At 35.9% G+C, this 13,941-nt stretch overlaps 1 protein-coding gene across 2 annotated transcripts; it reads left to right on the top strand.

Annotated features, from left to right (window-relative positions):
- On the top strand, nt 2,630–11,645 carry LOC18780383 (probable leucine-rich repeat receptor-like serine/threonine-protein kinase At3g14840). 2 transcript variants are annotated; one of them, XM_020562773.1, is made up of 24 exons: nt 2,630–2,845; nt 5,437–5,614; nt 5,941–6,012; nt 6,093–6,161; nt 6,252–6,323; nt 6,426–6,497; nt 6,615–6,686; nt 6,771–6,839; nt 6,919–6,990; nt 7,111–7,182; nt 7,269–7,340; nt 7,489–7,563; nt 7,694–7,759; nt 8,085–8,150; nt 8,243–8,278; nt 8,385–8,425; nt 8,642–9,018; nt 9,088–9,286; nt 9,668–9,799; nt 9,942–10,060; nt 10,137–10,347; nt 10,442–10,679; nt 10,783–10,933; nt 11,037–11,645. In XM_020562773.1, the coding sequence occupies exons 1-24, from the start codon at nt 2,716–2,718 to the stop codon at nt 11,424–11,426; spliced, it is 3,051 nt and encodes a 1,016-aa protein (XP_020418362.1). In that variant the 5' UTR covers nt 2,630–2,715; the 3' UTR covers nt 11,427–11,645. The 2 variants fall into 2 exon arrangements, with proteins under 2 accessions (XP_020418362.1, XP_020418361.1); XM_020562772.1 differs by having other exon boundaries at nt 6,768–6,839; nt 11,037–11,644.

The following is a 13,941-nucleotide window of genomic DNA, read 5'->3' on the forward strand; positions in this document are numbered from 1 at the left end:
ACTCATTATTTTTCTGGTGATTTTTTAAAAGATAAGGTTTGTTATGCAGAACCGATACATTTAACAATTTTTGTTTTGTTTTTTAATATGGATAGCATTGCTATCTTCAATCAATAATGCAATTATGCAGCTAGTTGCTAGTTGACATCACAAGTCTTCTTGATTAATAAGAGTATTCTATAAGGGGGGGTCCCTTCATTAAAACGAACTGACCTGAGGATGAGACATTGAATATTCTAGTCAGGGGTAATGTGGATGCGGCAAGCGAGGTTGAAGCCTTTTACATCAAGCATTAATGCCAATATCGAATTTAAACTCTTAGGTCTCGTTTGGTAGGTTGATTCGAACCGGTTAGGATGAGCTTCGAAGTATTAGATTTGATTAATTTGGATTGAACTGGCTATTTGGTTAAAGGTTAGGAGCTTGAGAAAAATTGCATTTTTATGTTTGATCTATCTAAGCGCACTTGTGGGAATGCAATTCTACACTTGTGAATATGGACACCCACATAGGAAAAATTTCATACCATTGACTTTATTTGAGAATTTTTTCCCCACAGCATGTAATGCCACATTTTAGGACTAACTTAACTGTTATAATTCTCTAATACCACTTTTGACCTTCAGAAAAACTTTTTGTATTTTTTTTTATTTTTAAACCTACTATTTTCACTGTCTCAAACGGTTATTTTTCGTTGGCGATCTTAGTCATAGTTGCTATGACTTTGTGTTTTTTTGTTGTTGCTTTTTTATCCGTAACCAAGAGGATCCTCAATGGCTTGGAAGTAGAGAAATAAAATGCATTAGTGTTGGCTCCATTGAAGAGATGCAAAGTAACGACACTCAAAATGTTTACTTACAAATGGATCTTCATATGGAGGTCAGGGGAACTCCAATTAAGAGCCCCCCTGAAAATAATCAAGCATACACTACCATCTATTTTGGCAACCTCTTCCATGAGGTTACTCAAGCTTAATGATTAGGAATGGTTTCTTTTTTTGGCAACTGCTAAATGATTAAGAATAAATTTTAATTAAAAAAATTAAAGGGGTGTACTCAATTGGGATTTTAAATAGATTGTTTTGAAGCTTAAAAGTTCAATGATATTCAATTAGGATTTTTAAGTAATGAATTAAAGTCCAGTGGTATTCAATTAGGAATCTTAAGTAATGAATTAAAATATGGTGGTATTCAATTACTTACCAAGTTTGAGGTATTTCATTAAATGTTGTATTGTATGAGACTTTTAAGTGGATGATATAAATACTTAACCCCATAAAAAAAATCTCACCCTCCTAGTCCTAATTCTCACGTTCTTTGATTTTCTATTGGGAGAAGATGAACAGACACATCTGAGAAGGTTATTGATATTTTCTCTTTTTGTACTTTCTGGATAGAATCTCTTCTCATGGATGTCATGCTCGTTTATATGTTTTCATCAAAGTTTTGCATACGTTTACTGAAATTACCTGTAAGATGACTAAAAATGTCTAGAGGGGGGGAGGGGTGAATAGGCCAATTTAAAATTATAATCAATAAACAAAAAATAAACTTTGGTAGCAAGATTGATATGGCTTATCAATCCTGAAACGTGCTGAGCATAAAATAAAAGAACACGTAGAAAATTATTTTACATAGTAAAACTCCACCTGTAGGGAAAATCCACAGGACTCCTCAGTCCAAAATAAATTCACTATAGAACGATGATTACAAGAAATACTCACATAATTATCATACACACATTCTAGATAATGTTTACCGACTTCTTCGTAACTCAACTTCTGTCACGGGATGATCTTTCCACACTCTTTATGTTGAACGCAATACTGGTCACGATTGCTTCAAGCTTGCCGGAGGAAAACCGCCACCACCGTTTTGGTGCCCTTAATCGTATGAGTCACAGAACATGCAACTGAATGCAATATGAATGATGAAAGTGTTTGATAAATCACCATGTAAACATGGAATACTTGATGACTTATCACAACTATATACACATCAACTTTTTTAGAGAAATTTAGATGATCAATCAAAACATGTAAAAGCTGTACAAACAAGGAGATGCACACCTTTGCTTTATATGTTATCTTGCAAGATAAAATTCATAAAGCCAAGATATTAATATCTTGCCTAATCAGATTTCATTCTATAAAAGTCCTATTCCATATCATCATCTTATTCACTCTTCAAGATTAACTTCCAATCCACATCGGAGTCAATCATTCAAGCCCAATACGTGAGCACCACGTATTGGGTAAATGGTCGGGGTAAACATTCAAGCTCAACATGTGAACACCACACATATTGGGTAAGGGCAATCGACCCGCTTTGATACCATGTTAAATTCAGAGAGACGGGCCAACGTCCTACTACTAACAACATTGATTTTGTCCCCAACTTAATCACTTACAAAGCCCAGTAGATGCGGGATTTTATCACAAAAGGCCTCGGTATTATTAGTAGTGGAACCATTCATTATATTTTGTATTTTATTTAGTCAAGTTTCTGATGTAAGACTCATATTCTTCAACATAATAATGGGATGCATTATGCGAGGGCAATCTCACTGAAGGGTCAGGTACTCCTTGCCTATAAATAGGTAATGGTTTGTGTGCATTGTACAAGCCCGAGTAAGAAAGAACAGTGCGGATGAGATAAAGAGAGAGAAAGAGAAATTCTGAGAGAGTTTTCTTACATTGTAGTGCATCAAGGATAAATGGCAAGAGGAGTTAGTTGTATTGCTCCAAAAACCATCATGAACCTTATTATGCTCATTTCAGTTCTCTGCTTATGCACCAAATTAGTCGAAGTTGAAGCACGAGCTTCGCGTCTGCCTCCTGCAGAAGGTAACTTACTAATCTTCTTGTTTAAGTTTGTATATATTGGTAATACTAATATCCATGCGTTCACTCAAGCCTCACTTCAATCAAGTTTTAGCGGCAGTATGTCAAAGTTTTTATTTTTTTCACTAAAAAATTGTAATTTTGGACTGAAGGAATCAAACCAAACCACAAGTAGTTTCGTGTGGTTTGTTTTGACCTTTTTGAAACCCTCTAAACTAAATCAAACCAACCTCTTTTTTATATTTTTATTATTATTATTTTACACTTATTTCACGTTTCATCTCATTCATTGATATCAACCGTTACAATAATTAAAATACATAACCCATTTGAATTTGATGCTCTCTCTCTCTCTCTCTCTCTCTCTCTCTCTCTCTCACTAAGAATTTCTTTATATTCAAAGGCTGTTTTCTTCCTTTACTAACACATTTCATCTCTTCCATTGATATCAAGCTTACAAAAATTAAAATACATAACCCATTTGAATTTGATGCTATCTCTCTCTCTCATTAAGAATTTCTTCATATTCAAAGGTTGTTTTCTCAACTATTGTTCAATTTACAACATGAAACTCTCGTTATAACGTGTTCAATTATTTTGAATAAAGGAACTAAGGAATAAGTAAAAGAATGAATATGTGCATGAGATCAACTACTACCATTCAATCAATCTAGTTTCTTTTCAGGTGTTGGATTGTATTTTTAATGTGAAATTCATACAAGTTTTATTCTTATATGTTAGTAAATGCAACAGAATTAGGGAATAATTCAAATACTCATATTTAATAGTAATCACTAGGAAAGTTAGATTTTATAATAGGTTTTTTATATATAAAAAAAAATACAAAACGTCTTTCAGGTTCAGAAATTATCAGATTGTGTCCTCTTTTTTTTTTTCTTTTTTTTTTTGTCATTCGTAGTTCTATGTGTGCTCACAAATAATCCTTCTGTCAAAAACTCTGTTGGTTTGTTGATGTGGCATATATGTGGAGTTCACATATCCAATAATATAGTGCCATATGTATTTAAAATAAAATATATATTTGTTAAAAATAATTTAAATTTTAAAATACAACTTTTCTTTTGGTTTTTTCATTTTTCATTTTTATGAATTTTAAAATTTAAATTATTTAAAAAATTATATATTGTATTTTAAATACACGTAGCACTATATTATTAGATATGTGGACTCCACATATATGCCACATCAACAAATTAACGAAGTTTTTTATGGAACCTGACGACATGGATTTTTTGTGAGCATGCATATCAATCTTGAGGACCACGAATGACAAAAAAAAAAAAAAAAAACTCAATCTGATAGTTTTGTGATCCTCAAAAACGTTTTGTGATGTTGAATTTAAGTGATTTTAGAATACTCAAAGGGTCCACGTTGTCAAATTTCACGTACCATAAAAAGATTCGATTTCATGGGTCCCGACAAAAAAAAAAAAAATCCTAAAAAAGGAATAACAACAAACACACACCCGTCAAAAGTCATTGGCTTCATAAGGCTCAGAGGGACCCATTCATTAACAACAGAGACTGAGACTGAGACTTTTTTTATTTTTTGGGTCTGATACTGAGACTGAGATTGAGATTGAGCCAAGAAAGAGTAAGGATAATACAGGTATCAGGGAATTGATATATTACATCAGGGATTGGTATGGCAAGATTTCATTTTGATGTTTCAAAATCCACCATGGACCTTGTCATTTTGGTAGCCATGTTGGTCCTCTGCTTCTCCATATCCACAGTCAAAGTTGAAACACAATCTCTTCTTCTTCTTATGTTTTTTCAAGTTGGTATAGCTGATACTCAAAATCTATGCACTAAAGTCTCAGTTTTTGTTTTTGTTTGAAAAAAATGAAGCCTGGGTTTTTTTTTGAGTTGTGTTGAACAGCAGAGAACAGAGTGCTCAATTCAAAAGTTGGTCTTTTTGATTGAGAATTGGTAGAAGATTTTAGCCTTACTAGTGTTACAGTGTCAGAGCACTCCCAGTTCAATGTTTGTCAGCATAAACAAAAATTAGATTAGATATAAACTTACAAAAAAGATTTAAAAAAGGAAAGAACTTGTTTTCATCCTAAATTTATATTGATTTAAAAGCATAAAGGCTACAAATTTATAATTGAAAACGAAATGAAAGAAGCTAAAGAGTTGGACCTGAATTTTCTTTCATCATTGCAACTGGAAATGGATATGAAATTCAATGATTGAGAGAGATACAGAGCTGAGCATGATCTGTATCTTCTAGAGAGGATCACTAGGTTAGAATGGTGGGTGGCAGAAGGCCCAAGCCCAGTCACGCTACTTTTCTTTAAAAATGAAAAATAAACCTGGTTTTTTGGCACTAGCCCAAGTTGGCCCAGTATCAGACCCATGCACTCATAAGATTTTTGATCAATCAGGCCTACGCACTCATAATTGAAGACCTATATCCAATATAGCCTCCTAGTTGGTATTACCATATGTCACAAATTGTTTGGATAATCCTGGGTTAATTAAACAAACAGGATCTAATCAATGCTATTTGAGTTGATTATGGTGGAAAATATTCAATTATATAATCATGGGTTTGATTTGCGCGCGCAGAGGAAGCACTAGAAGAAATAGCAAAACAACTGGGGAAAACGGACTGGAACTTCAACATAAACCCATGCAACAATAACACAAACTGGGATACCCCAAAATCTACTGCCAACCCTCTCTACAACAACACCCTCGAATGCAACTGCTCCTATCGCGGCGGGTTTTGCCACGTTGTCGGCATGTACGTCAACTCAAAGCTTACTTATTTATATGTTTTCTGTTCGTTTATCTATGAATTTAATTTCCCTTTTCTTGTTCACTATTAACCTTAATCTAATTTGGCACAGTTGTGGGTTACGCCAGTTGGCCAGGGTAGTGAGCTCATCCTCTTGCACTTAAGTTCAAATCCCCCTTTCACATACATTAGAGTAATTTAGGGGTGGAACATTGTGTTTGCAGAATAGTCCACTCAACTATAGCATGCACGAGATTTGATTTGATTTTTCTTTTTGTTCTTTGGGTGAATTACATTTGAAGTTTATGAGCGCTGACATTTTTGTTATACAGTTTTCTTAAAGGGCAAGATCTTGCTGGTGTACTTCCACCATCTGTTGCAAAGTTGCCCTACATAACACAAGTGTAAGGGAAACCCTTCTCAGTTAATAATCTGCAAAGCTCAATAATAGTATAATTTTATTTTAATTTTATCTTTTTTACAGTGATTTCACCAGGAACTACCTCAGTGGTCCTATACCGTCTGAATGGGCTTCTACAAAGTTGGAACATCTGTAAAATGACTTCTGACCTTCAAGTTCAAGGTTAGCCAATTCTAATTGCTTTTATTAATTTTACTAAGAAAATGAGGAAACTGCATGCAGGTCCGTGAATGTGAACAACTTATCAGGACAAATCCCTTCCTTCTTGGGGAACATTAAAACTCTAATCTATCTGTATGCTCTGCCTCTATCTCTCTTGACCACTCTTTTTCATTTGTCAAATCAACTTTAAGTTTCATCTCGGTTAGCCTGCTGTGACGAAGAATTTAATTCCAGGAACTTACAGACTAACCTGTTTTCTGGAACTGTTCCTCATGAGCTTGGGAATTTGGTTAACCTGGAGCTTTTGTAAGCTCCCTTTTTCTTTTGCATCCACGGTTCGATATTATAACTCTTTATTTTTAATATTAATGGTAAAGCAAGTTGCAGTGGATAAGTTATTAAGACTGGCCTTGGTATCTGCAGCATTCTCAGTTCAAACTATCTCACAGGAGAATTGCCAGTGGCTTTCACTAATCTGACTAAATTAAGAGAATTGTAAGTGTTTGTACGCTTAACATTGTTTTTCATGTTTGGTAATCTTCGGCTATATGTTTTTCAATCTTTCCCTTCATGCAGTAGGATTAGCAGTAACAACTTCACGGGAAGAATACCTGATTATTTGGGAAATTTTAAACAACTTGAGAAATTGTAAGTGCCTTTTCCTATAACATATTCTAACAACTCTTCTTGTGTAATCTTGATTGATTTTGAATTTTGTTGTTGACAGAGAGATCCAAGCTAGTGGTCTCCATGGGCCCATTCCGTCTAGCATTTCTGTCTTGAGTAATTTAAAAGAACTGTGAGTTCTGCATTGCATTAACACTAAAGAACCTTAATCCTGATTTGAAAATTTTATGATAAACTTCATACCACAGTGACTTTTTTTTCTTACAATGATTCATGGTGAAATTCAATGCAGAAGGGTCAGTGACTTAAATGGAGGGGGTTCAAAATTTCCAAACTTGAGTAATATAACGGGCATGACAGACTTGTACGTCCTGAAACTGTTCTACATTTTCATGTTGTAATGTAAGACCCTTAGCTGAATTAGGCTAATAATACGAAGTTATGTTGCAGAATGCTGAGGAGCTGCAATTTATATGGACCTATCCCTGCTTATATATCAACAATGGAAAATTTGAAGAAATTGTAACACTGTTATTCTTTGTTTTTCATCTTGTTCAAATGCACTGTGCAAGTTGATTAATGATAGTTTTTTTCGTTCATTTAAGCTTCCAATTAATGGAACTTTGGGATCTTATGAGTTATGACAATCTTTTTAGTTGATTTCTTGCAGAGATCTCAGCTTCAACAAATTGGAAGGAAATATTAATACTCCTGACTATGAACATCTGCAACACGTGCAGTACTTGTAAGAAATGTGAATTTCATGGCGGGGCGGCCTCCCCTGCCTATATGATATTTACATATATTAAATTACAAGTTACAACTCTTTATTATATTTACATATATTTTACATAATGTCATTATGCATTTGATAGGTATCTAACAAGCAACTGGCTCAACGGGTCTGTTCCAGAATGGATCAAGATTAGAGATAATCGCTAGTATGTTTTCCATCCTATACAGATTTTCTTGAGTTTTATTTTCTTATTGAAGCCTGCGGAAATATATACTTTTAAGTTAGCGTAACGTTTATGCAGATAATATAGTTAGAAATATGGGAACTTCTACTTTGGTTAGAGGTCCTAGGCGGTCACATACAATCTATCTTAACTGTTTGAAACATTTAAAATTTTAAATGATCAACTTTTAGGATTTTATGTTGTGGAATTGATCCTTTAACCATATTTACAGTTTTTATTGATACTCCAAAATGCAACTTTTCTGGTGGAGCTGTTCTGACTTACAATTTTATTATATTGTATGCAGCCTGACAGATATTTCTTACAATAATTTTTCTGAGAGCTCTGAGCCACCTACTTGCCCAGAAACACTGTAGGAACATATTTCTAGCTTGTGCTTATTTAGCACACTTTGGTGTCTTCATTCACCTATAATAATGCATTTTTCTTTGAAATATTTATCAGAAACGTGTTTAAAAGCTTTTCTGCACAAAGAAACCTGTAAGCTTCTAAACTTTTAATCTTCATTGGTGAAGCCATTTTTGTCCTTTCCATATATTCTGGACTTTAAATTTGCATCAGCTGATTGTGTACCACACTAATGTAGATCATTTGGAGTGTGCTTGAAGAACTTTCAATGTCCAGAAGGTAACAATACAATACAACTGGGCTTTGCTTTTTTAATTATTTAATATTTTAAAGTTCTTGTAAAAGAATTAGTTCATAATTTAAGTTTGCATGTGACAGAAACTGGTTTACAATCAATACAATACTTTCTAATTTGTTTTTTATGTAGTCAAATATTTGACTTCATCTGATTAGAATTTTTATGATGTCATTTCTCTGTTGCTTGCTACTGAATAGATAAGTCCTCGTTGCATATAAATTGTGGTGGAAAACAAACCACCATTGAAGGAGTCACCTTTGAAGACGATCAAGACCAAGGAGGTGCAGCAAAATTCTTTCCTCAGAGACCTATCTGGGGAACCAGTAGCACTGGACATTTCTGGGATTCTGCCTCCAATGCTACAGCCTACATTGCAAATAATGTATCTATACTTAGAATGAACAACGCTGAGTTGTACACAAATGCACGCATCAATCCTCTTTCTCTCACGTATTATGCACGCTGCTTTCGAAACGGCAATTACACCGTGAAACTTCACTTCTCAGAGATAACGATCAGAGGCAACAGATCTTTTCGTAGTGTTGGAAGACGGATATTTGATATTTATATTCAGGTAGTCAAGCATACTGTTTGTACACTATATGCAACAAAATATGATTTCTGATTGATAAGTTTGTGACAGGAGAAACTGGTGTGGAAGGATTTTGAAATTAAAAAGGAAGCACACGGCGTTGATAAAGAACTCATTAAGGAATGTAAAGCAGTTGAGGTTAAGAATAAAACTTTAGAGATCCGATTTCATTGGTCTGGGAAAGGGACAACAGCTTCTCCAAAGACTGGAACATATGGTGCTCTAATATCTGCTATCTCTGTAGAGCCTGGTATATTCTGAATTGGAAACATTAACTCTCTCTCATGGACACAATCTTAAGTTTGTTTAAAAAATTTATTACATCCCACTTGTTTGTTCTCGTTCCATACAGGAAATGTACCAAAAATACAAGTATGTTAATTGCAATAGATTGGAAAATATATAGTAGATCAAGTACAGTGTACTACTGGAAGAAGTACCCAGATGGAAAGTTTGTTTACCTTAAATAACAAGAAACTGTGCAATTTATCTCTTTCTTTTCGATCTCTCTACCTCAATTTGGTCTTTACAACATCCTACAATATACTGCTATGAATTGATATACCGGACTTATGACGGCATCTTTTATTCTCTGTTGCTGATCTTTTCTTTTCACTTTTTTACTTGCTAGAGTTCAAGAAAAGCAAGGTACCTACTATTGTGGGAGCTTCAGTTGGAGCTTTAGTCTTGTTCCTCATTTTCTTGATTTTCGGCATTCTTTGGTGGAAAGGCTGTCTGGATTGCAAGATATCTAGGGAAAAAGGTGCCACTAAGTTACTGTGAAAATTTCAAGTAGTACTTTGGTCTCATTCTTTCTAATGCCATGTAGCTAGAGCCTAGAAACTACACCCGGATACTAAGTTCAACGACATTACCAACATATTCTAACCTTGTTTTGTGGACAGCGCTGAGAGGACTGGATCTGCAAACTGGTTTTTTCACCTTCAAGCAAATTAAAGCCGCCACTAATAACTTTGATCCTATAAACAAAATCGGGGAAGGCGGTTTTGGATCTGTCTACAAGGTACCATATAACTAGTTCCTTACTTATAGACCTGTACTTATCATGCTTGAAAACTACTAAACTGTATTTATTTCAGGGTATATTATTGGACGGTACTATAATTGCAGTTAAGCAACTATCATCCAAATCAAAGCAAGGAAATCGGGAATTTGTGAATGAAATAGGCATGATTTCTGGTTTACAACATCCAAATCTTGTTAGATTGTATGGATGCTGTGTTGAATCAAACCAGTTACTGTTGGTATATGAATACATGGAAAACAACAGCCTTGCACGTGCTTTGTTCGGTAAGCTTATCAAGTCCAGTGACAAAAAAACTGAAATGTTGTACTAAGAAAAACAAAAATGAGATCATTGATTGGGAATCCATGTTTGTTGCAGTTCCAGAGGAAAGTCCTTTAAAATTGGACTGGCCTACAAGGCAGAATATATGCATAGGCATAGCAAGAGGTCTGGCTTTTTTGCATGAAGAATCTGCACTGAAGATTGTACATAGAGACATTAAAACTACAAATATATTACTAGACCGAGACCTTAACTCCAAGATCTCGGACTTTGGGTTGGCCAAGCTTGACGAAGAGGAGAACACCCACATTAGCACTAGAGTTGCTGGAACTATGTAAGCTATACTGTTTTTTTCTCTGAACTGCATTTCAGAGCCTAGTTTTGTTTATGAACTTTTCTCCACCCAGCTAAGGAAAACAATCGTTTTTTGTGTTCAGAGGATATATGGCGCCAGAATATGCACTATGGGGTTATTTGACCTACAAAGCAGATGTCTACAGCTTTGGTGTTGTTGCATTGGAGATTGTTGCTGGAAAGAACAACATGAAATATCGACCAAATGAGAACTTTGTATGCCTTGTAGATTGGGTAAGATGGATCTTCATTCAAAGTCCTTCCAACTTGGTCATCCTTCTTTGCTTCTATGAGTTGCTTTTCCATTTTCAAATCTCTTTTCTCTGCTAAATTTCAGGCTCTTGTTTTACAACAAAAAGGGGAATTATTGGAGCTGGTGGATCCAAGATTGGGGTCCGATGTGAGTGAGGAAGAGGCCATTAGGATGATTAAAGTTGCTCTCTTATGCATCAATGCAGCACCAGCGCTTAGGCCTACCATGTCTGCAGTAGTGAGTATGCTTGAAGGGCGGACGGCTGTTCATGAATTGGTCACGGATCCAAGTACTTACGGTGATGAACTGAGGCTAACAGCCTTGACAAACCAGTTTGATCACAGTTCATCACAGAATCCAAGTCAAACTCAGAGCCTTGTTCCTTCATCATCAGATGCGCCATGGATTGGTTCCTCTGCTACTACTACGTCTTCTGATCTCTATAAAATCAATCCCAGTACTAGTTCTTACTAATGTAAATGCTAGGCTTGAAGATTTCACGTTGGAAAAATAGCATATCCTAGAGTGGTTTATGAGCTCTTAAACATTATTTTCTTACAAGTTGGTTTTTAGAGTCAAGTTCTACCCATAAACTCTTCACAATAAACATTTCTTCGCGCTTAACTACGCAAATGCTCGTGTAATGACAAACTAACTAGTAGTAGTACATATCTTTTCAAATAAAAATATTGGGTTTTTGCAAATACATAATGTCAAATAAAGTAGGGTAAAAATATTTAGTTATGCTCAGATTCACTCTTATATTATTCTTCTCCAATATGGAGGTATTTATGCAAGTACAAAGATGTGTTAACTCTAAATAAAATAAGAAATATATCTAAATTACAATGGGAAATAAATATAAATTACAATAGGAAATAAATCTCAATTACAATATGACTAGATAAATAGTAAGTAACTAAAATCCTAACATAGTAAGAAACCAAAATCCTAACTAAGTAAGGACTCGCTAACACTCCCCCTCAAGTTGGGCAAAGATATTTCGTAGGCCCAACTTAACAAGCCGAGTCACAGAACACCATACTTGAGAAGCACCAATTGTAGAGAAGGTCTTTTCGTCAACCACGAGTGAAACAAGTGACAAACTAAAGCAAAGTTCGCAGCGGAAACACAAGAGCAAACCCTAAAAAATAAGGCACATAGCAGAACACAGAAACTCTGTGAGCACGACTGTAGATAAGGCAGAACACAAACCCTGTGAGCACGGCATAGATAAGGCAGAACACAAAAACCCTGTGAGCACCGCAATAGGTAAGGCAGAACACAGAAACCCTGTGAGCACGGCAGCAAATAAGGCAGAACATAAAAACCCTGTGAGCACCGCAATAGGTAAGGCAGAACACAGAAACCTTGTGAGTACGACAGTAGATAAGGCATAACATAGAAATCCTGTGAGCACGGCAGTAGGTAAGGCAGAACACAGAAACCCTGTGAGCACGACAATAGGTAAGGCAGAACACAGAAACCCTGTGAGCACGGCAGTAGGTAAGGCAGAGCACAGAAACCCTGTGAGCACAGCAGTAGATTAGGCAGAACACAGAAATCGAAACTCTGTGAGCACGGTAATAGATAATGCAGAACACAGAAACCCTGTGAGCACGGCAGTAGATAAGGCAGAACGCAGAAACGACAATGACAATGACCACATCAACGGAAAGTGAAGCAAGCAAAGGCAACATCAACGGTGGCAACATCAACCACAACAAAAACACACCAGCAAGGGCATGAGCAACAATACTGACACCATAACAGGCAGGAGCAACAATACTAGTACCAAACAACATCAATACAAGACATTGGTACCAGCAAGAGCAACAAGGCAGGGACATAACAAGTATCATCAACAGTAATCAACATTGTCCCCAATAAGAGTCATAATAGGCAAGAGCAATAACATTGTCCCCAGTAAGAGACATAACAGGGATGAGCAACGGTGTTGGCACCAGCAGAGGACATAGTAGTTAGCAGCAATGACAAATACTTCCATTATCGCAAAGACAACTTCTCTTCACTTCCCCTGTCCCCCTGAAGAGAAGGAGTCGTCGGAACCATAACAAAAGTGGCACTTAAGAAACAGAAGCTGACTGACGCTCAGATGTAGAAGAATCAGCCATGGCAGATAGGTAGATGAATTGCAGCGGAATAGATGAGCAGTGGTGTCACTCCCCCTCAAATCCGACGATGTATGAGAGTCGAGATTTGGAGAAAGCAACACTGGAAAATAAAGTTGCAACACCCAAATAAAGTTGCATCTATCTCCCCATCAAATCTGACACTGGTAAATGGTCGAGATTTGAAAGAAGAGAAATTGAAATAATAGTAAAGAGACTCAAACATGCCAGTCTCATGGCAGAAACAAATGCAAGAGGGGAATGTGGTAGCATACGGCTGTCTCATGAAGAAAAAACTTCAAAAAAAGAGAATAGTAAGGGAGGAAACCCAGCAAATCATGAACAGAGACAAAGACAAAGATAAGGTGCTCAAACTGAGAAGCGAAAAGGCAACTCAAAAGAGCAGTTGAAGAAGACAGAGACCGGCAGAACAGTCAAATGAAAGGCTCGACGAGCGTTGACGAGGCTCGTGGAGGAAAACAACGGCTCGGTGAGCGGTGACGAGGCTCACGGAGTAAAGGGACTTCTTATGAAGTTTCAAAGATAGAGAAGCTGAGACATGAAGAAAGACAATAAGATGAAGACCCATGATGGGTTAAGAATGAGGAGTGCCAACGACTCTCAATTTGGCAGAGGTTATCACAGGTTAGGAACCTGGCTCTGATACCATGTCAAACAAAGTAGGGTAAAAATATTTAGTTATGCTCAAATTCACTCATATATTATTCTTCTCCAATATGGAGGTATTTATACAAGTACCAAGATGTGTTAACCCTAAATAAAATAGGAAATAAATATAAATTACAATAGGAAATAAATCTCAATTATAATATGATAACATAGTAAGAAACCAAAAT

The sequence above is a fragment of the Prunus persica genome, chromosome G4 (genome assembly GCF_000346465.2).
Source record: "Prunus persica cultivar Lovell chromosome G4, Prunus_persica_NCBIv2, whole genome shotgun sequence".
Classification (NCBI taxonomy): domain Eukaryota; kingdom Viridiplantae; phylum Streptophyta; class Magnoliopsida; order Rosales; family Rosaceae; genus Prunus; species Prunus persica.

Excerpts from the sequence above, each read along its gene's own strand:
- LOC18780383 (XM_020562772.1), top strand. The coding sequence starts at position 2,716 with ATGGCAAGAGGAGTTAGTTGTATTGCTCCAAAAACCATCATGAACCTT. Across the intron at positions 7,564-7,693 it reads CTGCAACACGTGCAGTACTT|GTATCTAACAAGCAACTGGC; the intron begins GTAAGAAATGTG and ends TGCATTTGATAG. Across the intron at positions 8,426-8,641 it reads GAACTTTCAATGTCCAGAAG|ATAAGTCCTCGTTGCATATA; the intron begins GTAACAATACAA and ends GCTACTGAATAG.